The 27,401-nt window shown below is 40.2% G+C and overlaps 1 protein-coding gene across 1 annotated transcript in view; it reads left to right on the top strand.

Annotated features, from left to right (window-relative positions):
- The first annotated feature begins 18,185 nt into the window (after positions 1-18,185).
- Positions 18,186-27,401, top strand: part of MAP2K6 (mitogen-activated protein kinase kinase 6) — a 105,171-nt gene continuing 95,955 nt past the window's right edge. Inside the window, exon 1 of the mRNA XM_090291260.1 lies at positions 18,186-18,488. Coding sequence (XP_090147386.1) covers positions 18,473-18,488 — 16 coding nt within the window. The 5' untranslated portion in view covers positions 18,186-18,472. The remainder of the gene's footprint in view (positions 18,489-27,401) is intronic.

A 27,401-nucleotide genomic window follows, 5' to 3' on the forward strand; every position in this document is an offset into this window, starting at 1 on the left:
ATCTTTAAATATAAAGTAAATAAATAACACAAATCATGTATAATTAAGAAATTCAGTTACAAAATTAATTGCTTTGTTATTTTCGTGTAAAATGAAATCCATAATACCCCAGGGAATTTTTTAGATCTTGTCACCTGCTTCTTGGAACCTTCCTTCAGGAATTGCTGATACTGTTCTTATAACTGTTCAGTTTTCACAAAGACACATGTGATTCAACACCAAGCCCGCAGGACAACTGGCCAAGCTAACAATTAGGCTTCAAACATTATTATCAGCCATTTTATCATCATGATCTCAATGAGTTTAAGGCATAAAAATTACAAATTGAATAATAACTTCCACAACTAATCATCATTCATGATACATAGATTACCATCAAACTCTATATGAATTTGATGCAAAAAGTTATCTTTAATTCAGACACAGATGTCCCCAAATGAGGTCAACCAGAGGTGTTGCACAGGGGCAGATCTGCCTAGCAGTGAAGAATGAGCTTTGACTTTGGAACAAAGTGGGCTTGGATCTGAACTCTTCTTGCTGGCTGGTGAAGGTGCCTACATGGTAAAAATACAACTTAAACCATAGGTTTCTGAGAATGTTATAAAGGTCAAAAGAATGCCTGACATTTTCACCTTCAGTTATTGAATTATTCTGTTGAACACTGAACCTTGAACTCTTCCATTAAAGAATACACATTCAAAGAGTAGCAGGTACTACAGAGATATTGTGTAAAGCATGCTGTTGCCCCAACTGGTCCAAATCTAGTCGCTGGAATCTTGACGGTAACCACTACTCTGGTCTACCTGATTGTTGTATTTACCTGTAAAAATACTCAAATATGCACTTTCAAGCCACAACTTTATCACGATCATCGGAATTAGTAGTTATAAATCATAAAACTCAAAACTCATGAAATAAACTTTAGTTTACTAGACATTTAACTTTAGTATATATGTGTTTTTGTAGATAAATACAAGGTCTGTTTGGAAAAAGTTCAGCCATTTTTAACATAATGAGAACGGTTTGCACAACATTGATGTAAACTGGCAGCCAAGGAGAGTGGACTGAAATGCACATGCGTGAATAATGACAACTTCCCTGTCCTGGTCAGTGGGGGTGGTAGACGGCACTCAGTGAGCATGCGTACTGGGTGGCTGTTGCATTTAAAATGACTGAGTAGAGCAACAAATGTGCATCAGATTTTGTGTTAAGCTTAAACATTTCTCTGTGGACAATATTGAGATGATTCAGAAGGCCACAGCTATGGGCAACTGGTGATTGACCGCTTCATCATGACAAGGTGACTGCTCACGTATCAGGTCTCATGCAGAGATTTTTTGGTGAAACATCAAATCACCCAGGTGACTCAGCCCCCCTACAGCCCAGATTTGGCACCCTGTGACTTCTGGCTTTTCCCAAAACTAAAATCACCTTTGAAAGGGAAGACATTTGAGACCATTGATGAGATTCAGGAAAATATGACAGGGCAGCTGATGGCAATTAGGAGAACTGTGTGAGGTCCCAAGGTGCCTATTTTGAAGGGGACTGAGGCATCATTGTCCTGTGTACAATGTTTCTTGTATCTTGTATCTTCTTCAAGAAATGTTTCTATTTTTCATATTACATGGTTGGATACCTTCTGAACAGGCCACAGACACACACACACACACACACACACACACACACAGAGTAATTACAATTAATATTGGGTTGGCCAAAAAGTTTGCTTAGTTTTTTTTTTGTACAATGGCTCTGGTAATGCTTAGTTGTCTTTGAAACAATTTTGTTAGATTGTATTGTGACAGTTGTCATATCAGCGCGCATTTAAAAAAGAAACATCATAGTAAAATTTGTGCAGCCATTTTAATATTGAAAATGGAAGAAGATATGCAACATTTTTGGTGTATTATGCTTTAAAATGCAAAAAAAGAATTGTGTAGTATATGGAGAAGGTGTTGTGACTGATTGAGCATGTCAAAAATGGTTTGCAAAGCTTTTTGATACTATTGACATTTTGGCCAAATAATTCTTTGCCGTGGGGCTGCCTCACGCATTGGAAGATGTTTAGCAGCACCTCTGGTGTCTACTCACTAGAAGCCAATAGTGGGAGACAGCTTACATATTCAAAATATCTAAATCAATAAAGTTATTGGTGAAAATGAAAAATGTGTCTTTTATCTTACGGAAAACCTAGACTGACTTTTTTGGCCAACCCAGTACGTAGTCATAAGCATAGTGTTGGTACAGCAAGATCAGATTAAGATCACTGGGGAGAAGCAGGAGGGGCTGTAGGAGGAGTTTGCCAAGGAAATGGTAAGCGGTCTAGGACGGGATTGGCTGAGAAGGTGAAGCCTCCAGAGCCAATGGAAATAAAAAGAGGGCGGGCTCTTTGGCTCAAGAGCTTTTCTGGCTCCGGAGCTGGCTCTCTCTCAGGCTCTGGCTCTGACTCTGAGGCTCTTCTCCCTCGAGGACGCCTGGATGATGGTGCTGCTGCTGCCTGCGTTTCCCAACGGATGGTATTTTGTATGGGAAGGAACTCGGGGCACAGCCTGGGATCAGGCTGGCCTGGCAGAGGGTGGCAGGTTTATTCTCTGGGTGTTGTAGAGGGAATGGGCTCTGAGGCAGAAGCCTGCTGTTCTTCCAGAATTGTGTAGCTGATGTGTGTTTTGCTGCTTTAGTTTGTAAACTAACCCCATAGACACGAACAGGGGAATGCTAGGAGAACTCAGATGTTAGAGTTTAGTCTTAATTGATAGGCTTAATTTAAGCTGTGACTTGATAGGCTTAAGTGATTGCTTTTGAATTAAAGTTCCTTTCCTTTATCACCAAACCTTTGCCTCTGGAATTTTGCCTAGAGGGTGGTGGTGGGCAGTGGGACCCCAATTTCCTGTTTGGTAACAGTGTGGTCCAGAACTTAATTCTAGTCCTTTTAGCTTCAGGCAGATGAGGCAACTGTTTTGATCTGGTACCAATCTTTCTCTTTTATTGTCCAGGCTCTGGTGGTGTTTTGTCTCCTTGTTTACATTGATCTATGACAGGTTTGTCACTTCTTGGCTCCGGGAATATGGATCCCAGACTGCAATTACTTGAAGCTCAGGCAAGTTTTGATTGATGGTATTTGTTTTATTTTTTTTGCACTGTTTTTCAAACCTCCATAATAGGTTCTCTTTAGAAACAAACGCATAACTCTTCCAAGCTGTCTGATACGCCTGCCTCCTGCCTTTTGTATGATAATTCACCTACGTGAAAGGTGACATCAAGGAAGGCTTCACAGAGGCTAATCCATTTCAGCTAACTCTTGAAATATGTCAGGTAGACCATGCAGTGGGGGAGGGCATTTCAGGACCCAGCAGAGCCTGAAAGTGCTGAGAACATGTCTTCTGACCCCTAGTCTGGGTAGCAGGAAATTAGCAATAGGTAAGTGCGGACAGGGCCCGGAGTATGACGAGCCTTACGTACTGCGCTAAAGAGTTAGAATTCCACACTGCAGGTGTCGGTGTGTGCGTGAGGAGCAACGGCTTTACATTGCTGTTTATATGACATCGGCAAAAAAGGGTCTCTTAAGTATTACCCCTTCACTACCTCCACTTTCTCAACAGACTCCAATAGCTTGTGCTCCACCAACCCCTTCTATTTCTCTACCCTACATCCGTGCATCCTTCTGCTTATTGCAGGTGTGTCTCACTCATCGGTGCCTTTTAATTCACATGCATGTGTCCTCTACCAGATCCTACGTGTATTGACTCACGTATGAACACACAGTAGAGAGCCTAGAAGAAAGTAAGTACAGCAGTCCCTCTCTATATTGTGGCTCACTTATCGCAGCCTCACTGTATCGCGGGGTTTTTAAAAATATTATATTTAATTATTTATCACGGATTTTTCACGATATCACGGGATTTTGCAGTACTGTATATGTATGTTGTTAAAGCTATGTAGGTTTAAGAATGCAGAATGTGTTTAAGAACATAAGTAGTGTTTATAAAAGTATGGAAAGGGTTAATAAGGGAGTGGGAATGGTTAATAAGGGACTGGGAACGGTTTCTAAGTGTGTGGGAAGGCTTTATAAAGCCTTAAAAAATATATAAATACTAGAAAAATGTAAGATTCCTACTTCGCGGATTTTTACCTATCGCGGGGGGTGTCTAGAACTTAATACCTGCAATAAGTGAGGGAATACTGTATTCAATACATTCACTATTGCTCTCATTCAACATTTCTTGAGGGCCTACTATGTGTTTCCTGGGAAAACTGCTAAAGGCACTGAATATGGGACAGTAAACAAAGAGAAAAATCCTTGCTCTCATGGAGTCTGCGTACTAATTCTGGGAGTCACACAATAAATCAGGAAGTAAGTCAATAAATGAGTGAAATTTTAGTATCAGATAGTGCCAAGGGCTATGGCAAAAAATAGATCAGGGAAATGAATTTTAAATAGGGTAATTAGAGAAGGCATCACTGTGAGGCCGATATTTGAACAGAGATTTGAAAAACAAGGGAGCAAGCCCCGTGGATATCCGGAGCAGGGAGAAGGAGGAAGGCTGTAGGTAGGAGAAACTGACAGGGGAGCCCCCAAACAGGACGCACCGGGTGTTCAAGGAATAGCAGAGGTCAGGGCAGCTGGGACAGTGAGCCCCAAGGGGTCAGGTCAGACAGGCTAACTGGAGTGAGAAGGTTGGTGGTTAGGTAGATCCTGTAAGGCTCCTTACAGGCCGGTGTACTCACTTTGGCTTTTACTCTGAGCGGAATGGGAAGCCATTGAGACACTGTGAGCAGGGGAATAGCGTGATCTGATTGGCTGACAAAACAAGGTAACGTCAGCAGCTGTGCTGAGAACAGCATGCAGAGGGGCACGTGGTCTTCTGGGGGACAGAAGAGGTGGCTTGGGCCAGTGCGGTATCTGCAGATGTGGATGGAGACAAGGGCACATCATTTGAAGTTGGTTTTATTCAACTGGATTTGCTCATGGTTGACCAGGGGTGTGGGGAGAATGAGAGGAACAAAGAACATCTCCAAAGTTTCGGCGTAAACACTTAGGAACAATGAATTGGTATTTACTGAGATATGTTGGGTGACCGTTTAATTCTTTGTCCAAATTATGACACTTCGGAGACTGAAAGGGAATGCTATACACCTGAGGAAACGTGTAAATTGGGACTATCTTGGAAAATCTGTTCATCCTAGAGCAGAGGTTATCAGGGACGATTTTGTCCCCGGACATTTTTGGCTGTCATGTCTAGGTGGCTGCTACTAACACCCAGTGGGGAGAGGTCACAGATGCAAAGGACAGCACCCCGTGACAAAGAATTATCGGGTGCAAAATGTCAACAGTGCCAAAGCTGAGAAACCCTGCCCTAGAGAAAGGGATGAGATGAGGTCAAGATTGCTAACATGAATTGAGATGACATGAATTCAATGTAACTGAAGACATAAATTATAAGGATGCTTATTTCTTCATTCTTTAATCAATTCTATCCAGCCTACTAATAAAAAGCACAGAAAGTCAGCAGAGTATTAAGAAATTATACGACTGAAAGAATCTACTGAACTAGTTTGCCTTAATGTTATGAGCAGGGTTTTACTGGGACCCTCACCTAGTCCTCAGCTGTCCTTTCCTTTACCCAAGGCTCAGTTCAGCTCCAACATCATGAAGCTGGGGCCTCTTGCATTTTCAAAGCCAACAGATAAGAAAAGGAAGTTCAAATGCAACTTTAAGAAAAATTATCTCTGTGATCACAACCCACCTAGATATAGTTACCTGAAATCGAACTTACAAGCAAAGTTCTTCCTATTCACAACAGATAGGTAAACCTTTGGGGAAGAACAAGACTATCAAGTGAGATGCCTGAACTCATTTTTATCTCTACTCCATCTTCTCTCCTAAGTAGAATAAATGAACAAATAAATGAAAACAAGTGGCAGAACTCAAGAGGCAGACTGCCTGATCTCTACGGCCATCGGTTTTCCTCTTCATCTGTTTGGACCACCTGTGAAGTTGTAACTAAAACCTCATACTAGCTGACATAAAACAATTCTTGTAGTCCCAGTGTAGACTCTTGCAGTCTTGTTCTTCCCTCCTGCCCCCTGTAAATTTAGTCGCTAAATGAAGTGATGCTAATAGTCGGAGATATCTGTGTGGTTGCCTCTCATGCACCCTCAGCTGGTGGCCTGGCCCGCAACCCAGGCCTGTACCCTGACCAGGAATCGAGCCAGTGACCCTTTGATTTGCAGACCAGCACTCAGTCCACTGAGCCACACATGCTAGGGCTCAATAGTCGGATATATCTGAATGAGCCTGTTGGCTTCTGAGCAGCCGCCGTCTGAGAGTAACACTCCAACTATGAAGCTAACAGAGCACATGAAAACTTTCCAAGCGGCCTTAATTTTCTGCATCGAGGTTTAACAGACAAGGGTTTATAAACTCAGACTCTTTCTGGTCTCGATTTTCCTCTGTGATCTTCTAACGGGGTCCCAAGCTTTAGTAAATTGGGCCAAGGTGCCTTTCTGTTTGTGCCTAACTACTGAGAGGTGCCCACAAAGGGTTTTTCTTTTTTTTTTCTGGTAGAAGTCATAGTAAGGCTTAGTGTTGCACTATCCCCCTCCTTCTTGTAGTCTATATGCAAGCACACAAGAGCATTTGCAGCTATTACATAACATGAAACCGGGCAAGGGTAGAATGTGTACACATTCAGAACTCTGCCCTCCGTGTGGAATGTGACAGAAACAAGTTTAAGCAGGGCTGCGCCCCCAAAGATGGGGACCTTAGAGCGTGTGGAGAGAGAAATCTGTGTTCTGTTCATTCAGGTTAGATTTCCTGAAAAAAGAGGAAAGCTGTAAAGTATCCATGCTTCTTGCAATCCATGGATTTCCACATTGGATTATTTATCAGGTAGCTATGAACCCTGAAGTACGAACACTGTTTCTATGTATGTTGTGAGGAAAATAGTTCTCCCCCAGGGCACCATAGGTACAATTAAAGATCAAATAAAACCATGTAAACATTCAAGAAAGAACAGGAGAGCAAAAATACAGAGTTCCTTGCGAAATCTGGGATCTTCTGTGTCATTATTGTGTGCACAAATGCATGCCACGGTCACAGTTGGAATCACAGGAGGAGGTCCGAGTGTGAGGCATTTCTACTCTCAGCCCTACACATCTCCCCAAAGTACAACCAAACAAGCAAAGGGGCTTGGGGTGCCTAAAGGATGAATAGATTGTCCTTACTCTACCTTTTCCTCCCTTATATTTAAGGACAACAGGTGGTTCATTTCAGTCACAGGGAGATTCATGGCTCAATCCTGAAACTTAGACTCAGGATCATTAACAGATCAATTGGATACCTGTTTTCCCAAGTTAAAGACAACTCCTGTTCAGAAGCCAATGCCCAAATCTCCTTTCAGCCCTCCATCTTCTGCAACACTCACTGTTAATTACTACTTGTCGATGCTTGTTAAGAACTGTCTACATCACTTTCTGAACATACACAGTGGGCAGACTTCCTGAGACTCATCACGGAGAGTGTAAATCAAGCTCACTTCATTATCTAAATGTGACAACATGAAAATATTTTTTTATTTGCATCTGTAATACTCAGGAGTGCTCATAACCTTCAGAGAAATTGGTCTTTGTTCTTGGAATATTATAAGCGTGTTGCTTAAATTGTCTGTCCCAATGAATACAGAAATAGAATGAAGAGCGTGCACATATAGCTTCTTGAAAAATGATTTCATATTACTTCTTGTTCTGCTTCTAAAGCATTATACCTGGAATATCATCTACCACAACTCAGCTCTTCATCTCCCGTACGACTTGTTTTTAAAAGACACAAGGCTGTTTTTAAGACACAAGGCTCAATTCATTCCCCCCCTACCCCAAAGGTACACTGATAGATATTTTCTCCGCTCTTGTTGCAGAAACTTTTTTCTTTGAAGGATTTTCAGTCGCTGTGAACATGAAATCTTGAAGGTACTTTATTTATCTCATGTATTAGCTACTCAAAGTGAGCACTAACCATAAATTCCTAAAGTAATTCATTCAGATGAATTATAATTAAAAGTTTAATGTATAGGGTGAGGCAAAAGCAGGTTTACAGTTGTGTATATGGAAAATAATACAATAATTAATAAACGATAATATGAGAATAAACTTTTTTGCATACTCACAACTGTAAACCATCATTTGCCCCACCCTGTATACATTTTTAGTTAAGTCACTATTTAGCTTTAGAATCCATAATAACTGGAGAAAACAGTAACATCTTTGAAGGAAAGCAATGAAACATGCTACCTATGGGCTGACTTTTATTGAATACTTTAATCCTATGTTTTTGAAATTCTAGATATTCTTATAGGATTATTATCAGGTATGGACTTTTCTTAGCATTGATAAAGGAAGACTACTTATTTTCTATGTAAGTTTTTAAACTCATTATGTTGGAAAGTCAAATATTTTAGATAAAAATTAACTAATTTTTTTCTGGTTCCAGTGGGTCATTCTGCATAGACATTAAACAATTTTTTAAAATGTAGAACCAAGCAATAAACCTTGATAAGGAGTTCTCTATTTTTAAATAATAATAAAATATCTATAACACACACTTAAACCCCCTTACAGTTTATAGTTATTAGGTTAACTAGGCTGCCGGGAAAACATATTTTGGTGATTTTAAAAATATACCTAATATAAATTTTAAAATTGAGCTAAAAGGCAGCAATCACTAGTAATGGTTATAAGACAAATGTTAATAGAAAGGCAATCAATATTAAGAAATATATAGATAAAATGGAAGAACTTATATTATTAAGATCCAATGCATTCAAATGATTAGAAAGAACCAAAATAGTGTTATCATTGTATTTCTTTAATAAGGAAAACCATATAAAAACTGACCTTTGAAGCCTGACAACTCTTTCCACCTCTCATTAACTACTACTATGCTCCTTGCTGTTTGCTATGTTAATCTATGACATTGTATGGCCAAAGGCTTCCATAATTCATGTCTTGGCTATTCAGCTGTCCTTTCAATCCCTTCCACAATGTGAAACGGAATTGTTTTCTCCAGATGGCCTCCATTTCCTCTTAACAAGCATCCAACAGTGTTCCGACTTCCTACAATAATATTAACATATTTCTTCTCCCTTTCCCTTCCATTAAACTAAGCATTTCTATTCATATTTCCTTATGTGGTGGTAACATTATTCTAATTTCAAAGCTTTCTTATCTCCTGTCTTAAAAGGTCTTTTTCTTATCAATTGGTAGGACACAATGCTCTTACATCTGTGTTCTTCTACTTCAATGTCTGGAAACTTGATAGAAATAAAATAACCAAAAGTCTCAATAGCTAATGGCCACTGAGCATACATCATAGACCAGGTACCCTTCTTAGAGCTTTAAGTGTATTAATTCACTTAATCATCTCAACTTCCCCATGAGGTCATTACTATTTTTATCGCCTTTATCCAGAAAGGAAACTGAGGCGGAGAGAAGCAATCTGTTTAGCCCAAGTCATAGAACTAATAATTAGAAAAGTCAGGAGTCCAAACCAGGAATCAAAAAATCGGAATCGATTTGACTCCTCCAATGACAATGAACAAGGAAACAGGTATTTATAGATACCAGAATATATAGAACCCTGTATTTTACATTTAAGGTGACTTTTTGTTCATATCCTGTGTTAAAATAATTTTTTTATTCTACCTTGGTAGATAGTTGGATGTCATAATCGTACTGTGCTTCCTTTCTTGATTCTATCCACAGAGTCACAGACATATATTGTGAATGCACTACATTTTCCCTAACTTTAAACCAAGATGCACTTTGGCCTGCCACCTCATTAAGATGCAGTAAGAACTAATATTATAAAGTTCATAAATTCTTTGAAGATTTTTACATGGGATATTTTAAATAACCTCTATTAGAAGCTCTTGTTTATGGAAATCAATGAGTCATTAAAAGTTAAGAGCCAAGAATTGTGATTTTTACGTAAAGCACTATCTGGGTATTAAAAAAACCCACTCAAATATCTATTGAAAACCTGGAGAAAAAGCCTCCCAAATCATGGATCTCATGGATATAAGTTTAAGAAAATTAGACACAAAACTTCCTACATTTTTCTTTGAAATTTCCACAAGAATTCCAAAATGTATTCGCAGTGCCAGATGGTGTTACCATACTCCAGTTTCTTTATGCAGGGCCCCATTTGGCAGTATGTCCCCAAACTGTTTAATTAACACATTTTGATATTGATTTGGAATTAAAAAATCAGAAACAAAAGGATAAATGAATGAGGCCCTATAATATGGAAATCTCTAGTTGTCTTTAGCAAACTTGGAGGTTTTGGGGTTATCTTCATTTCCCATCAATGTCAGGAAGAAAACGCTGCTGCAAAGAGTCTCTAAAATAGACTTCCCAAGAAATCCAGAGGTAGTAAAGTACAAACTCACACGTCTCTGCTGTTATACTCCTTACAATAGAGCATACAGAATCATGAACAGGTATGGAGCATGGAGGCCATACTACTGCACCATAAAAAGGCAACCTTAACCTTAACTTATATATGATAGGAAGCTCAATCAATAAAATGCCATTAGATATTCATTGTCTTCTGAAATAGGTACTTCCTAATACTATACATAATACTATTTGGTTAGGCAATATGTTAATTTAAAACATATAGAACCCCATTGTTTTTATGAATCTGGCCCACAAATAAAATTATTAGTCTACCCATGTCAAAACAGAGTAAATATGGAAAACCTGTAGTATTTTCTACTTATCTGCCATATGCTGTTAATAATAAAAATTCCCTTTGGAAACGAATCCTAATGGAACAATTAAGAAAAAGTTAATTTCTTACGTTATCTGTAATTATTTCTATAGCACTATAGTTCGGTTTCTTAATTTTCTGTGGACTTTTGAGCATTTCATATAACCTGCATATGTGTATATAACGTATCTAAGATATTTCCCGGAATATCTTACAGTTTCTTTTAAAAAGTGTAGCAGGTCAGTATGACCTGAATTATTTCAGGTCTGTGACTGAAGCCCAGAGCCATTTATTAATATCAATGTAAACAGATCAAGGAGCCTTGAAGGGCGCAACATTTTGTCTTATATCAGTGTTTCTAACTCATCCTCAAATAGTACAGCATTTACCGAATTTGTCACAGTGTATTGGCTGAAGTACAGAGTATAAGGAGATACACAGACTTATTTTGGTCTTTATAAGTCCTGAATTGAATCTGTCCCATTAGTAACTAACATAAAATGAATAAAAAAAATGTTACCAGGTTACTCTTTGCCTGAAAAAGGCACAATTCCAGGGCATTTATTAAGTCACCTCGCTTAAGACTAGATTGGACACCTTAAAGTTAGAGACTAGGAACCAGAAGACAAGTTTTTACATTTGCAGCCAAGACACGTTGAAATTACTTGTCTTTCCACCTTGTCCAAGTAAAGCGATGGCACGAGGTGATGATGATAAACCGGGATGTCGGGACAACCCATTTCACGGTGTCATTGTAAGGATACAATAATACCGTGTATGTGGAAAGAGCCTGTGATCTGAAGGCTGAAAATGGAGTTGTAGTTCAAATGCCAGGTTCTGGAGGTGTTCTCTCCGGAAGAAGTTACAAAGTGAGACATCTGGGGAGCTCCGTGCTGGGGCGCAATTCTTCCTGAATCACCCTATAAAATGGAAGTCAGTCATTACTTTAATGTGGAATCGGGAATATTACAAAGGAGTTCCAAATTTAAGTGTTACTTCAACTTCACATACAGAACACAGCCTTCTATTTGGCTTTCTGTAGAGCTCTGGTTTCTTCACTCTCAAAAGTCAAACAGGGCTGGACCAGAGAAGAAAATGAGGGAGTGTTGTGTGAGAGAAATAAATATGTGCACAATATACACATGCACATATGTGGGTGTATATGTGTATGTGTATATATATATGTGAGAAAGAGATGGATTGATTTGGTTAGGGTGCACGGAGGAGGAAGAGTATATGCATATTGGTCCAGGGTAGTTCACTACTTGCCAGTGACTTAATTGTTGACCTGTCACGGATAAAGTTGTGTTTTCCAGCCCCAAAGTTGTTGACTGATAACAAGGTAACTCATGTTTGCGCTTGCTTTAGCTTATACAATTCTTAAAACTGAGAGTCATATAGGATTTTGTAAAAGGTTCCTTAATTGTGTTTGATGGTGTTTACTTTATTATAAAAATTGTTTTTCTAGATATGCCAGGTTTTATCACAATTTTAGTATTGCAAAAATTTCAAATACGGCACATTGCAACAGTGAAGAAGTTTTCAAGGAATTATATGCAGATGCTTTTTCTGATCGTGTGACTTTGAAGTCCATAGCAGTGACGTGGAAGATGACAGTCTGTCGGAAGAAGGCTGTGAATCTGGTATTAGACCCCTGAAACGGCACAAAAGACAGGTGACAGAATCTGACAGTGAAAGTGATTTTGAAGAAGAGCAGACAGTTTACCAGACCAAAAAAAGTTATTCAGTCATATAGAAGATATGTACAAAGTTTCATTTCAATACATCATGTATAAATAAAGTATATTGAAGTTTAATTAGATTGTTTCACTTTTGTATTCAGTTATGAAAAAGTAGCCGGTGATATGGGATAGCCTTTGTATAAAATTGCCGGTCAGCATTAACACGCCGCATAGGTGACACACTAACACCCTTACAGGGTTAATGTGAGGCTGGAGTAATTTTTATTTTTACTTTTCTAGAACCTACATCATTTGTCAGTCAGCTCATGCTAATATATCTGGCCAAGATTCAATATGGTTTGGGGGCAAGTTTGAAACAGCCTCCTACGGGAGCTTTCCATGGCTCCTTCATTAGGAAGAAACATTGAACATTCGTATTACACATTTTTTTTTTTATTCAATGAAAATGTAACCCAATGAGGACTCTGGATGGTTGGTTGGCATTTCTATAAGATATATCAAACACTGTTAATTTGAAAGGTTAATCTGAATGTAATTTGAAAATCTAGACCCTTAATAGGAATCTTAACAAAATATTAGCCAAATATATTTTAGATAATTAGATCTCATAATTAAATAAAAATTATTCTTCCTAACAAGTTACACACTGCCATTTATTGAACTTTGAACAAAGAATGCTAAGATATGCTAATCAACCTGTTTTAGATGAATTTATTCAGTGTGTAATAAAGCCATCCAACAGATCAAGAAATATTGATTGGGCATATATTATGTGTATGACATATGGAAGGCCTGAGCTACATGATAAAGATGAAACTGTCACTGCCCAAATTTAGACTCAAGGGACAAATCCATATAAGCAAGTCTGCCCAAGACAGTAGGTTAGGAACAGGCAAGAAATAAGATGTTAAATCTGTACTCCCATAATATTACTGCAAGGTAATATTAGATATATGGGCCATAAGAGCTAACAAATGCCATCAGAATTTAAAGGTGGAGGATGCTATTTTATAAAAAAGAGGGGTATGATCAAGGATAACTTCATGGAAGAGATAAAATTTAGAAAAACGAAGACTTAGGTGGGGTCAGGTACGGTGAAGACACAGAATAGCATCGGTTAACATACAGAAGCAGTGGCTTGCGAATTCACGTCTCAGGTAGGAGAAGCAATCTCGTTTTGACCACATTGCTTAACAAGGGAAACTCAGAGTAGACGGGTGAGAGATGAGGCTGGACAGGTACAGCTGTTCCATATGGGGGAGGGTCCTGGAAGCTAAGCTGAATCTAATATTTTGGGATTTTAAAAATTCCTGCCAACAATCGTAATTCATTGTGACATATTTTAATGCAGTAAAAAGAAAATCTGTACTCAAAGATGTTGTACAACCGCAAGTCACCCTTCGTGCCCTCAAACCAATCTCCCACATGCCTCTCCCAAATAGACTTTGCTCTGATAACCTACCTATTCATACCATACTTTTCTAGAATCAAAAAGAGTAGATATTCAGACTTGAACTCTTAGCTTTAACTTTGGCGCCTTCTTTTCCCATGTTCCTGACATCTAGCAGACACTGTTATGAAACATAAATGTCATGTACAGATGAGTATCGCAGCCTGGGAGGTGCTATTGCAAACTGTAATATGAGGAGTGGTTTCATTTCTTAATGCTATTGTTATCATGGTCATTGGTTGTTCTACCAGAGCCTGGGATCAGGAACCCTTCTAATTCCTAAACAAAATGATATTTAGGCAATGGAAAAAATATAATATGTGACCACAACTCTCTTCCTCTCTTTAAATCATTGGTGGTTTTAATCAGACATGTGAGCCGTGCTTAAAGGCCGCAGAATGTTAGGATTGGAAGAGGCTATGTTAGTGGAACAAAAACCGGTCCAGAAAGGTGAAGTGACTTGCCTAAGGAAACACAGCTAACTTCTTCCACAGCCAGGACTAGAACACACATTTTCTAGATTCTAGTGTTTTCTCACATCAAAAGTTACATCTTATCAAATCTCATTAGCTCTAAATTAATGTAAAAATACAGCATCAGTAACTTCTCATGGTATTACTACGCAGCAGGACTTTTCAAGGTCAGTACTATTGACTTTGGCCCAGATAATATTTTGTTGTGGGGGCTTCATGGCCATTGTAGCATGAGTGCCAGCATCGCTGATCTCTACCCACTAGATATCAGCATCATCACCCCACCCCCTTGGTTGTGGCAACCAAATGTCTCCAGGCACGGCCAAATGAACCCCGGGAGGTGGGGGGTACAAAATCATCCCTGGTTGTGATGCTCTACTCCACATACACCTCTAGAATAATTCCTTAGTAGCCAGTCTGATCTAACCTAAGGGCCTCATTCCAAAAGCGAATACTTTCCCCAGGTGTTCCAGTTTCTCTTGCAGTTGGAATCTTGTTTACTCAATCATTGGAATCTAGTTTTTCCAGGTTAGCCACGGTCATAGGTCCTGTCCTCATCCACTCTATTCATCACTTCAGCATGCATTTGAGTGCCTATTATATGGTAGATGCTAGGCATGGGTGCCCAAGTCTCTGACCTTTATTAGTCCAGTCTTCTGCGAGAGACAAAGGTGTAAATGCACATCTGTTAGCCTTCTGATGAGTGGTAGGAGTGTTCAGGGTGCTACACAATTAGGGAATGGACTTCACTTTCACTGAAGGTGGTCATTGAGTAATGTATCACAGAAGGTGGCCAAAAGAAAGCGCCAGCTAAACCACATCTTCAAGGACACATCAGGATGACTACGTACAGAAAGGAAAAGGCTTGCCAGGCAGAGGGAGTAGTATATCGCAAAGCCAGGAGGGAGAAAACCTGGCTTCTGGCTATAGAATCAGCACAGGGTGAGAGATGAAGCTGGAGAGTAAGCAAGGGCCAGGTCTTGAGGAGCCAATGATAACACGCCAAGGAGTTTGGAACTGATCTTGAAGGTAACTAGGAGCCGGGGGAGAGCGCATAAAACTTGCATTTTAGAAAGATCTGAAATATAGAAAATTACAAACATGGGGGATTTGAAGTAGGAGCACAGGCCAACTCAAGAACAATATCTGATATACTGTCTAGCAAAAGAACAATCATGCCAGATTCCACTCTTGCAAATCACATCGTGGGATTCTTGTCCTAGGAGCATTGCCACAAACTGGCGAGAAGAGGAAAGACCCACAAATCCACAACTGTGCAGAGGGGCAGCGCCTTCCTTCAGCCAGGAATGTGGGCAGGGGAAACCTTTTACCACCAAGGCAAGAAGAAAAACCTTTTCCTCTGGACTCTAAGACTTCACAGAGAAGTTGATTCCCAGATTCAACTTCAGAATACAGGGGCGGGCCAAAGTAGGTTTACAGTTGAGTATGTGAAACAGAACTTATTCTTGTATTATTATTTACTAATTATTGCATTATTTTCCATATGAACAACTGTAAACCCACCTCTGCCCATCCCTGCATATTTCCCATAAAGATAAATGATCAATCTTGCTATTTTTAAATATATGGTTCAGGTATTTTATGGGCCAAAGGTGCCGTGCATGCATGTGTGCATTGGTGCATGGGCTGCTGAGCACATCATTACTTCTATGGGAATACGAATTTCTGATCGGCTGGCAGAACACAATCCATTGGCCCGCTGCGAACTGCGCATGCCTCTGTAGAGAAGGTCCAAGGACGAATGATGGCAATAAAATGCACCAGACAAGTTGTGATTAGAACTCTTCCACAAAAGAAGGAATCTGGGGCAATTTAAGAGCAATGCTGCTGACCTTGTAAAAATGCGAACTGAAGGGAGCTCTCGGAGGCCCTGCCTGGGCTAAGCGATTCTACTGGCTCTCCTAGGGCCTGCCATATAGCAGGCGCGCCACCGGTGTTTGGGAAAGTGAAGTACATGCCCTGGAACGGATCGCCATACCCACATATCTCCTGGTTCAATGAGACAGAACAGAGATGTTGGTGCCTTGAGGAGCTGCGATAGGGCTTGCAAGAAAGCAAGGAAGAGACAGGCAGCATACATTTGTCCAGGACAATGAAGAGAGCTAGGATGTCCTGCATCTGAGCTCATGGGACAGAAACCCCTTCCTCCTAGGAGCAGAAGGGTAACCAGGAACACGAGGTGCCATTCATGAATTTGCAATCATGTCAGTTAATTTACAGTCATGTCAGTAGAGGGGGATCAACTTAAGTGAGTTAATGTTAGTTCTGGGACCTGTTGCATATTTGAGAGCTGATTTGTAGCTGAAACATGGCGGCCTTCTCTTCTTCCCTCTGATTCATCCGTCACTCAGAAGGCCCTCACTTCCTAACATTCTTCATAAAATTCCAATCGTTTTCATTAGCCGTCATCAAAGCTAGTGGAACCGTTTCTCAAATGGCCTCATTTTGCATTTCACTGCTGCCCTGACCTATCTCTTGCCTCTCCAGGTTCCCACCCACCTTGACCAGGTTTCAACCCACCTTGATTGCAGAGGGCAAATGTACCTTCTTAAAACAATGCTTTAAGCTCTACCTCTTTTCAAACACCCTTTCCCCATCTCTCAGATACTTGCAGAATGAAGTTCAAACCTCTAGCCTGCCGTTCAGGCCCTGTAGAGTCCTCACCTGTAAATTCCACCCACCCCCACCTCTTCTGTATCCCAGGCGGTATGATATCCTTCGCGTTCCCCGAAAAGGCTGTCTGTCCTCTTTCCTCCCCTGTGCGGGGCTCATACGGCAGAAGACTGAAATCCTCAGTTCTTCCCTCTCTACCTTAGAAGCACGTTTCTGAGTCCGGTCACACTCAGTGAAGTATGATAGAAGTCTGAGCTCATTTCGTCCTGGGTCTCCTCACTGCTCTCCACTCCAGTTCTATGCACCTCCGTCCTCCACCACGTTGCTACGTATACCCTAATTATGAGCAATAGTGACAAATGGCTGAATGACCCAAGGCCCTGGAAGGGTGCCTGGCACATCTTAGGAGCTCAACAAATGTCTGTTAATGTCGTTGAAAAAATTCAATAAAGCCAGCATTTGACATTGTTAATGTACCCACTTTCTCCCTCAGGCCAGGGACTTTCCTCCCCTCAGGTAAGAAAAAGCATCTATATATTTTAACTTCGATAAAGTTGGCTTTGATATATAAAGAGCAGAACTTCCTCTTTAGTCCTTCAAGAGAGTCTCTAACCACTACCCCCTCCCCCCCACTACTGAATTTCAGGGTTACTGTAAAATAACCGACCTGGATCGTTTCTTACTAACTAAAACGTTGCATCTTCTCTGCAGTGGCAAAAGTAACCTTACCTCTAGCTAGCCAAGTCACCAACAAATTCTCCGCGCGAGAAAAATGTTTTTTAAAATGGAGGTGTGAGCGTACAACACCTACAGGCAGGAAGGGAACAACAGGTGCTCCCTGCAAACACCAAGCACCCAAAGGGACCTTCTAGCGAGCCCAAAGCTCTTAGCCCACATAATGTTCTTCACTTGCTGTTTCACCGGTTTTTCGATAACAAAAATGCCCCTCCCCTTGGCCTTGCCGTTTTTCGTCCACCACTTACTGCCGAGTGCCTGTCAGATTTAGCAGGGCGCAGTTTTCGCAGCACCCAGTCATCTCGCTCGGAGACCCGCACGACCACGTTTCCTTAAATCAGAGCCCGCGGACTCTGCTTAGGAACTACATTACCCATCGGCCTCCGCGCCCTTCGCAGGAAGGACGTCTGCGCACAAGATACTCAGTTCCAAGTTTGGAGCTTTTAGCTGCCAGCCTTGGCCCATCATGTAGCTGCAGCACAGCCTTCCCTAACGTTGCAACTGGGGGAAAAATCACTTTCCAGTCTGTTTTGCAAGGTGTGCATTTCCATCTGGATTCCCTGAAAGTCTATCTGCTGCATCGGTCAAGAGAAACTCCACTTGCATGAAGATTGCACGCCTGCAGCTTGCATCTTTGTTGCAAAACTAGCTACAGAAGAGAAGCAAGGCAAAGTCTTTTGTGCTCCCCTCCCCCATCAAAGGAAAGGGGAAAATGTCTCAGTCGAAAGGTAAGAGCCTATTTGCATTAATTGCAAAAATGCAAAGGGTTGTGCATGCATTTATGAATGCATGGATGCAATTTTCGCCTAGCGATTGCATGTTTAAGTTTGAGGTTTTCCACAGCTCAGTTGCATTTCCTGTTTAGTGTGTCTTTTTTTTTTTTTTGCAGACACAGAGAGTTCCTGTAAGGCAGGGCTTGCAGTTCAGCTGTGCATTGACGTTATTTGCATTCTTCTGCTAGGATTACTGAGCTCTTTTTGCCTTTTGCACTGTCAGGAGAGATAGAGCAGGTTGGTAGCGTCTAAACGTGCAATGCTTTATATAATTGTAAAATTCTGTAGTATGCACGCATATTGTGAGCAATTTTCTGTGTAAGAGAAATACAAACTTTTAAAAAGTCTGCGGGTAAAGATGAAAGGTAAAACTTGAGTTAAACTAGTAGGAAATTAAGGTAATCTTATATTCCTTTGGGAATGAGCCGTTGCTCTGCCAGTATTAAGCTAAATTTCCATTGATACGCTTTGAACATTAAGCAACTTTTGATTTTTAAAGGAAGTAAAGGTGAAGTATGCATAATAGCATGTTACAAAAAAAGTAGACAAGAAGTCTTTCCCTTCCGAGATTTTGCACTTAACACCGATTGCTTATTGGCTCACAGTATTTAGAAGCAGCAATGAGGGCATTGATGTTTTATGTCTTCCCATTTGGGAGATGCGTTGTATCTCGAGGGGCGGGCGGGGGGAGATACCGGGAGAAAAACTGTCCTTTGAAGCATTACACCAACATCGAGGGACCGTCCTGTGTCATTAACAAGCATAATGAAATCTTTTTACGTGTAATGGCATATATTTAGTTCACTATAATAGGTCACAAGTTCAGGATTACGATTGTTTTCTTTATGTTTTTTTTTTTTTTCTTTTTCTAATTTTTTTTTACACAGTTGTATTTTGGAAGCTTCATGCCATGCTGGGGAGGGGGCTTAAAAAAATAAAATTCCTGACATGGCATCGGAGAGCTGAGGGGTTGCTCGCTGTCAGGTGCTGTAGGTCCCTAAGCTGTAGAGAAAGCATATGCCGGATGAGAATGTTTGCATTGAAGACAGTAGTTAAGCTCTGGGTGAGTTAGGCTACCTGGGGCACTGTGTAAGTAAGTACGCAGTGTGAGTAGGTAGATGAAGACCTGGTGACGTTCAAGTGTGTCATATGCTTTCTGCCACTTTCGGGGGGAGTTGTTGCACTACTTTTTAATTCGACTGAACAGGAATAATAGATCTCAGCCCCAGAAAGAAAGTGATGTATATTCTGAAGACTGCGAGGTGGGGCTCTGCTTTTCTTTGAGTGTTAGGGGAGCATGAACATCTAGAAAGCTGAGTGCTGAAGAACCTAGGAATTGGCATTATGAAGTGCAGAGGTTCCTTACTGTTGGGGAAACCTACAGTCTTCTAATTGAGCAGAGAAGTAACAGCTTAGGAGGAGCATTTCATGCTTTGCTGTATTAAAGACATGGCATCTAATTAGTTTGTATTTGGCATATATTTACTCACTCAGTTCAGTTTAATATATTACATAAATACATTATGACATATGTGTGTGTGTGTGTGTGTGTGTGTGTGTGTGTGTGTGTGTATACCCATGCAGTGCACAGGATTTGGGTGCATACAAAAAAAAAAATTAAAATGTAGTCCTTTGCATCAGGGAATTTACCATGTGTTTGGTGAAAGAAAGAAAGCCATTATAATACAATACAAGATAATTGCATAGCTAGTGAAGAGAAATGGCAAAGTTAGAGTTTAAAGATAAAAGTGATCTTCTCTCTGGCAGGTAGTCAGGCAAGTTTCATGAGGACAGCAAGTTTCACGAGAAATCTTATCTTTGGACCTTAGGGTCTAAACTAAATCACGTTCCTATCTGCATTTTTTGGATGTTCTCCTAAGGTAGCTCCCTCCTAGTAGAGCAAGTTTTGAACTGGGAAGCTAAGAGAGAGATTAGGATGGTATGCTTCCATTCTGGGTGTCCCCGTAACAGATCAGGTAGTTTTCTCAATTGGGTCCCATTTGGGAGGTGCTTCTGATGTGAACAGGGGGTTCCTGGCCAGAAGGAAAAGTATTGATAGAAAGAAGTAGGTGATCATTTCAGAAAAGGCAAAGGAGCCTTGGCCTGGGCTTGAAATGTGGAATTGGCCTAATTCAGCTACGGTATTCTCAAGTGGCCAAGACATTTTTTGCAGTAACCAGAACTTCTTTGTATTGCTAGAACCAAATGAAATGGGAGGAAAAGTGAAAGGTGGATCCAACCTCTTAGCGCTGAAGAACTTAACAACATGTTCAATTCAAGGACCTTTACGAACTTTCTAGATCACTATAATTCGGTTTTACAGACCTCTAATTTAAGGCACAGCACAGGCAAAAGAATTACAGACTCCCTGGGAGCTGGAAGGACTGGATTGCTTCTTTCCAGCCTTACCAACAGTGAGATTCCGAGAAAGAATTTCTTAAAAAGAAATTTTGTTTTCCACTGTTGTAACTTTAGGTGGTATGCTTTTCAGCTTGTTTATATTAGCTGTCTGGGGTTGAGCTGACATTTTTCAAATATTAAAGTGGTAGAATGCCTTTTGAGGAAATCTGAAATGTAAGTTAACAGGAAGGGCACCCAGAAAGTGCAGGAATTCCTGCACTTTACAGGAAGACAGGCTACAGGAAAAATGTGTCATCTACATTACCAGGGAGAGAAAAACTATTGTTATCAGCCATGATGATCAGAGGGAGGGAGGGAAACAGGAGGGGAGGGAGGTGGTGTGGTCTGGCATCTTCCAGTTCACCTGAAAATATAGAAAAAGTTTGACTCGGTTAAAAGGTCCTTTTCCTCACTTCTCTCCCCGTTGACCCTTTAAAAACAATAGTTTATCCTAGTTTAAGATAGTAAATACTAGATATTCACCTTTTTAAATGATTTTAAAATTAAAAAATTCACCTTTAAGAAGTAGTAATAGGTCAACCATGACGTGAGCAATGTATGTCAGGCATAATTCAGAAGCCTGTAGGAGAGGGATAGGCAGGGACTTAACCCTATGATGGGTCTTTGCTTTTGTAATTGATTGCACCCTGGGAAATGAGATGTGTTAATTTCTCCCTCTGTGTGAATTCCTTTGTTAGGCTGTACCAGAGGGACTTGCCATGCTTAGCCTGTAATCTGAGCCAGTATGTTTTATAACCTCGTCCATCTCAGGACACAAATCAGAATAGGTGACTGGAGTTTCCTGAGCTTGTTTTGTATTGGTGTGGCGTTCAGCACTTGACAGTGGGCTATGCCTGAGCGGGAGAGGCTTGCAGGGGTTCTCTGGGAGTACTTTAATGCTGGAGGAAATGGTTAAGAGTCTCGCTCCTTTGTTTTTCTCAGATTAGTATTACTGTAAGCATTTTCAGTGTTGTAAAATCGGAAAGATCTATAAGGAATATTTTTAAAACTTAAAAAATACATAAATAAAACTTGTTCATTATAGAAATATTAAAAAATACAATAGAGGAAAATAAGAACCACCAATTACTGCAATGTGCATTTTGGCATATATCCTTAGGGACTTTATATATATATATGTCTCCAAAATATGGCTAAAACTAGTGTATAGTTGTTTACCTTTTGTTTTACTTACCAATATACTGTGAAATATTTCCAAGTTCATGGGTTTTGCCATAATATCCAATTCTATTGTCTTTATTTAAATAGAACCTTAGAGTTTATTAACTTTTTAAAAATGGATGTATCATTAACATACAAAATTCTATTAGATTCAAAGTGTACAACATGACTCGATAGTTGTGTATATTGTGAAATGATCATAACTTTAGTTAACATCCATCACCACATATTCGTTACAGATTGTGTGTGTGTGTGTGTGTGTGATGAGAACTTAGGTCTACTCTGTTAGCAACTTTCAGATACACAATACAGTATTATTAACTATAATCACCATGCTGTACATTATATTCCCATGACTTATTTATGTTATAACCAGAAGTCTGCATCTTTTGACCACTTTCACCCATTTCACCCATTTTGCCCCCCCTCCCCCCACTGGTAACCACCAATGTGTTCTGTATATCTATGAGCTTGGATTTTTGCTTTTTGCTTTTATAGATTCCACATGTGAGATCACACGGTATTTGTCTTTCTCTGTCTGGCTTACTTCACTTAACATAATACCCTCAAGTTCTATTCATTGTTGTTGCAAATGGCAAGATTTCATTCTCTTTTTATGGTTGAATAATATTCCATTGTATATGTGGGATATATATATATATATATATATATATATATATATACACATACACAAATATGGGACTATAGATACATGTATGTATACACACACACACGGATATATTACAGTTTTTATTCATTTATTTCTCAAAGGACACTTCCGTTGTTTCCACATCTTGGTTATTGTAAATAACGCTGCAGTGAACATGGAGGTGCTATTAACTTTTAATATTATGACTATTACCACGATGATCATCCCAGTTTATATGTTATTGTGCATACTGTGGCTTTAGACTAAATTGCCAATTCTTCCCCAATTCTCGATTTTCTTCTTCACCCTTTAAAAATAGCTTTACAAGTAACTGTAAAGTGAAATATACTTGCTACCAGTAAATTCGAACCAAAAAGAAATCCGTAATAAGAAAATAAGAATCAGTCACCGCACCCAGAGCTAGCTACTACTAACATTTTGGTGACCATCTCTTGGTATTTGCATATACATGCCCATGTGCTCTTTTACATACTAGATATGACACTTTGCAACTTGCCTTATACTCTACCATGTATCTTGGGCATCTTTCCATGTTTGTATACATATTGTTACCTAATTTTTAACAGTTGCTTATTTTAATTTGTAGAAATGTAGCCACTGAATCAGTCTCCAGCTGGACTTTAACATAGTTTCATCGTATTTTTACAGCTATAAACAAAGCTGCAAAGAATACCTTGAACATACATCTTTGCACATTTGTCCTGTTATGCCCTTTAAGATGAATTCCTAGAAGTGGAAGTGCTGGGTCAAAGGGCATGCATAGCCTTCCAGAGAGCTAATAATACTAATTCTTAGTCTCTCCAATAATGCCCATTCTGTCCTTTTAAACATTATAGTAAATATTGGCAAATAAATTGCTCTCCAGAAAGGTTGTGTCTACTTTTCTTCATCCTGGGTAAAATAATGAGAAAAGTGTAACATCCCCACCACCCTGGCCAATGTACCTGAATTGGTTGGATGTCATCCTGTGAACCGAAAGGCCGCGGGTTCAATTCCTGGTCAGGACACATGATCCCTAGGTTGTTGGTTTGGTCCCTGGTTGGGGCTTGGACGAGGTCCCCGGTTGGGGTGCATGTGAGAGGCAACCAATTAATGTTTCTCTCACATCCATCCCCCCCCCCATCTTGTTCCCTTTCTCCAAAATCAATAAGCATGTCTTCAGGTGAGGATTAAAAAAAAAAAAAAACCCTACCAATTCAATAACAGGTATTAACAGTTTACTGTCATTTGCATTTCTTAGTAATAAAGAAGTTGAATTTCCCTCCTTTTTGACATCTGTGTTTCATATTTGAAAATTTTTTCTCATAAAATGTATCTCTAAAATTTTAAATTGAGGGTCAAATAATCTTCAGAGTTCAGCCAGAACATTCCAAAATTGCAAAGCTTAAGTAATCATGGGCTGAAAAATGGGTTCTATGCATCTAAACAATTTAAGTCCCTGGTGAGTTCCAATTTTAATTTTAACCAAAATGTCTTATATAAACATCACATTTATAAACTCATTCTGTTATACTGTCTATAGCTATCAAGACCTGTATGAAACTAATAAGAAAAATGTTATGATCTGATTAAAATTCCACTCTGGGAACTAATTTACTTCTGGGCATTTCTGCATTTTTCAGTTATCGCTGCAGGCAAAAACAGTTTTTCCTTAGTTTCGTAAATAATTGCTACATAGCACATGGTTGTGTTACATGCTTTGTTGCAGAATAATTCTTTTTTTTTTTTTTTTTTTTTTTTTAGCTTTATGGGCATTGTCTAATCATAAAGGATGGTTTACTCGAGCTTACTAGATTTGTTAGAGGAATTAAGGCTATATCAGCTTTGATGACCTCACAAGTTAATTAAGTCAGTTACACTTAACTTATTCTTAACGTGGCCTTCCTTAGCAAGTATGCCTACTTATGCATATATAAGCGACAGAATTTAGAGCTACGAACGAAGTGCTATTGTCCAACGGTATCTTTTCACAAGTGAGCAGACGGATGCCTTGGAAGCAAGTGCTTTGCCAGAGGTGGAACATAGGTCTTTCGATTCTCTGTCCCAGAGTTCATTTCGCTAAAACCACACACCAACACTTGTAATCCACGTTTGCAAAACCTTTTTTCTTCCTCGTCCTTAGTGTATTTTACATTTTTTTTTTTGTTTCCTTTTGTGGGGAACAGATTGGCAAGGGGGCTGATGAATCGGGGGGGGGGGGGGTTCTTTTTCTGTGACCAAGAATGGTGATATGTGAAATCATGGTGGTGGAGCGTCTTACTAGTTCTCTGCCAGAGGATATTTTGCAAGTGCGCTCCCATTGCGATGCCCGTTGCCTGCATTATGCAGCTGTAAGGTTTAACCACCGTAATTCTTGTTTGCCAGTTTGGGACAATCTCCGAAAGCCCTTGCTGGGTAGCTAACATTTATTCTTACACATCTTTGCCTCTCCACCTCTTTTAGCACCGTGCTTATAAATAATAGGTGCTCAATAAATGCCTGACAAGGGCAGTATTTTCCATTAATAGAAATCTCTATCATTTCCCCCCACCTTCCATAAAAAGTTTGGGGTAACTAAATTATAATGTAGTTTTCTTCCGGTGCTTTCTTGTTTGTATTAGTATTCCCGTTATATCTTTGCTTGATTATTTGGAAATTGCATAAAAAGCAACTTCCGACGGCCTAACATGCGTCCTTTGCCCTCTAACCAGATTTAAAGGTTGCAGGATCCTTGGTTCACTAACTTTCCTTTTTAACTAAGATGCAGCTAGTTAACTAAGTGCAACTAAGATGAGTTGTCCGAAGACTCCAGTGGGTAGGATTGAAGTGAATCCCTCTGTCCTCTGCGGATCTCCAGAGCTGGTCTACAAGTTACCTCTGAACTTGAGCCTCTGAAGGGTTATTAGAAATAATCTGAAGGTTTTTTTTCCAGCTGGCTGCCCTATGACCAAACCGGGGACTTTGCAAGGATAACCCCCAAGTGAAATGATTCCCTACTTCCTCCTTGACCACTGCCACTGTCACCGCTGCCTGCTTCCACCCTGGGTTTTGTTTCCCACTCTGTCTCCTTAGAGAGTGTTCTTTCCCTGAGCTGCCCCATACAGCTTGCTATGCAGTCCTTGAAACTCCCTCTTTCTATGGTAAGAGGATGTTCAGGTTGTAACCTACACACAGGAAGTCTATCACAAATCATCATCACGTAGCGGTCAGTTTGGTTCGGAATTCAAGCATTCAGTAGGCACTTGCGGGAACTCTCATGATCTGTTTTATTTTATGTACTATGTATCCCTCCTTAATTTGGGTTAGGATCAGCCCTTTTAAAAAGACTATTATCTTTAGATCTAAATGCTGATCAAAACCCACAGCCCCACACCCAATACTATCGTCATCATCGTCATCATCATCATCATCATCATCATCATCGTTGTTGTCGTCAAAACTTATTTTATGTGAGTCGTTTCCCATGTATTATGATTTTGAACTTCACGTAAACCCTATGGGGACAGATACTGTTCTCATTAATTTACAGATGAAGAAATGGAGGCTCAGGTGAGTGAGATAATTTACTCACGGCTGGGCAGCCAGGAAGCAGGAGAGGCAGGGTGCAAAGCCAGGCTTGTCGGACCCCAGGGTCCATGCTCAGACCTGGGGGTTGGCAGCCTGCAGCCTGTGGGCCACATCTAGCTCCCTCTATTTTTAATTTCAGCTTTTAAGCTCAGATTGGGGGGAAAAAATCAAAAGATTAACATTTTATGACACATGCAAATTATATAAAATTCAGTTGGTGTCTACAAATAAAGTTTTATTGCAACATAGCTCTGCTCATTCATTTCTATGTTGTTCACAGCTGCTTTTCACCCCACCACGGTAGAGTTGAATAGTTGTGATGGAGAGTGTCCCACAAAGCCAAAATATTTATTGTCTGGTCCTTTTCAGACAAAGTTCGATGACCTTGTCCTTTATGACTTGACTTTATTACCGCCTGGAGTCTTTTCATGCTGGGACCCCCATAGTGCATTCCTCTTTGGCTTTCATTGGGAGTTGTTAACCTGGATAACTACTCACTCGCTACTCAGCCAGCGACCTCTGGGGCCCGCCCACAGGAAATGTCTGAGAGGTGTCGCTCCTGGTTATGAGATTTGTAGGCCATTGCTCATTTCCGCTCACCAGAGCTTCGGGTCTCCTTTAGCCCATCCTGGGGTCCTTCCCCTCAGCTGTCCCTTCCTGTTTGCTTTACACTTCTTCCCCCCACCCCTTCCCATTGAGAAGCTGCCCACTAGTTCTTTCCTTTGTCCCTTTATTCTCCCCGTGAGCCCATATTTTGTTTAAATAGCAAATAAACTAAAAGCAACTCTCAGGCTACCACCGTTGCCTGGCACTGTTGATTGTTATCATGATGCAGGTCAGAGGTTCCGTCCTATTTTGGGGTGCATAGAGATGGAAACCTCCCTCTAGGGTAAGAGAGCCTCCAACTTACTCAGAGCGGTTTCTGGCTATCATCTCCTGTAAAGGTTAGAGCCACTTTTGTTACATTAACAATCTCCCTGGCACCCCCCCCGCCCCCAATCCCTGGATGGACAATGTTTTTTGAGGAAGTACGAGTATCCTTTTGCTTACAGAATTAATTTGTGGGAATT

This window comes from Furipterus horrens, unplaced genomic scaffold, assembly GCF_987537825.1.
Source record: "Furipterus horrens unplaced genomic scaffold, mFurHor1.1.pri manual_scaffold_11, whole genome shotgun sequence".
In the NCBI taxonomy this organism is placed as follows: domain Eukaryota; kingdom Metazoa; phylum Chordata; class Mammalia; order Chiroptera; family Furipteridae; genus Furipterus; species Furipterus horrens.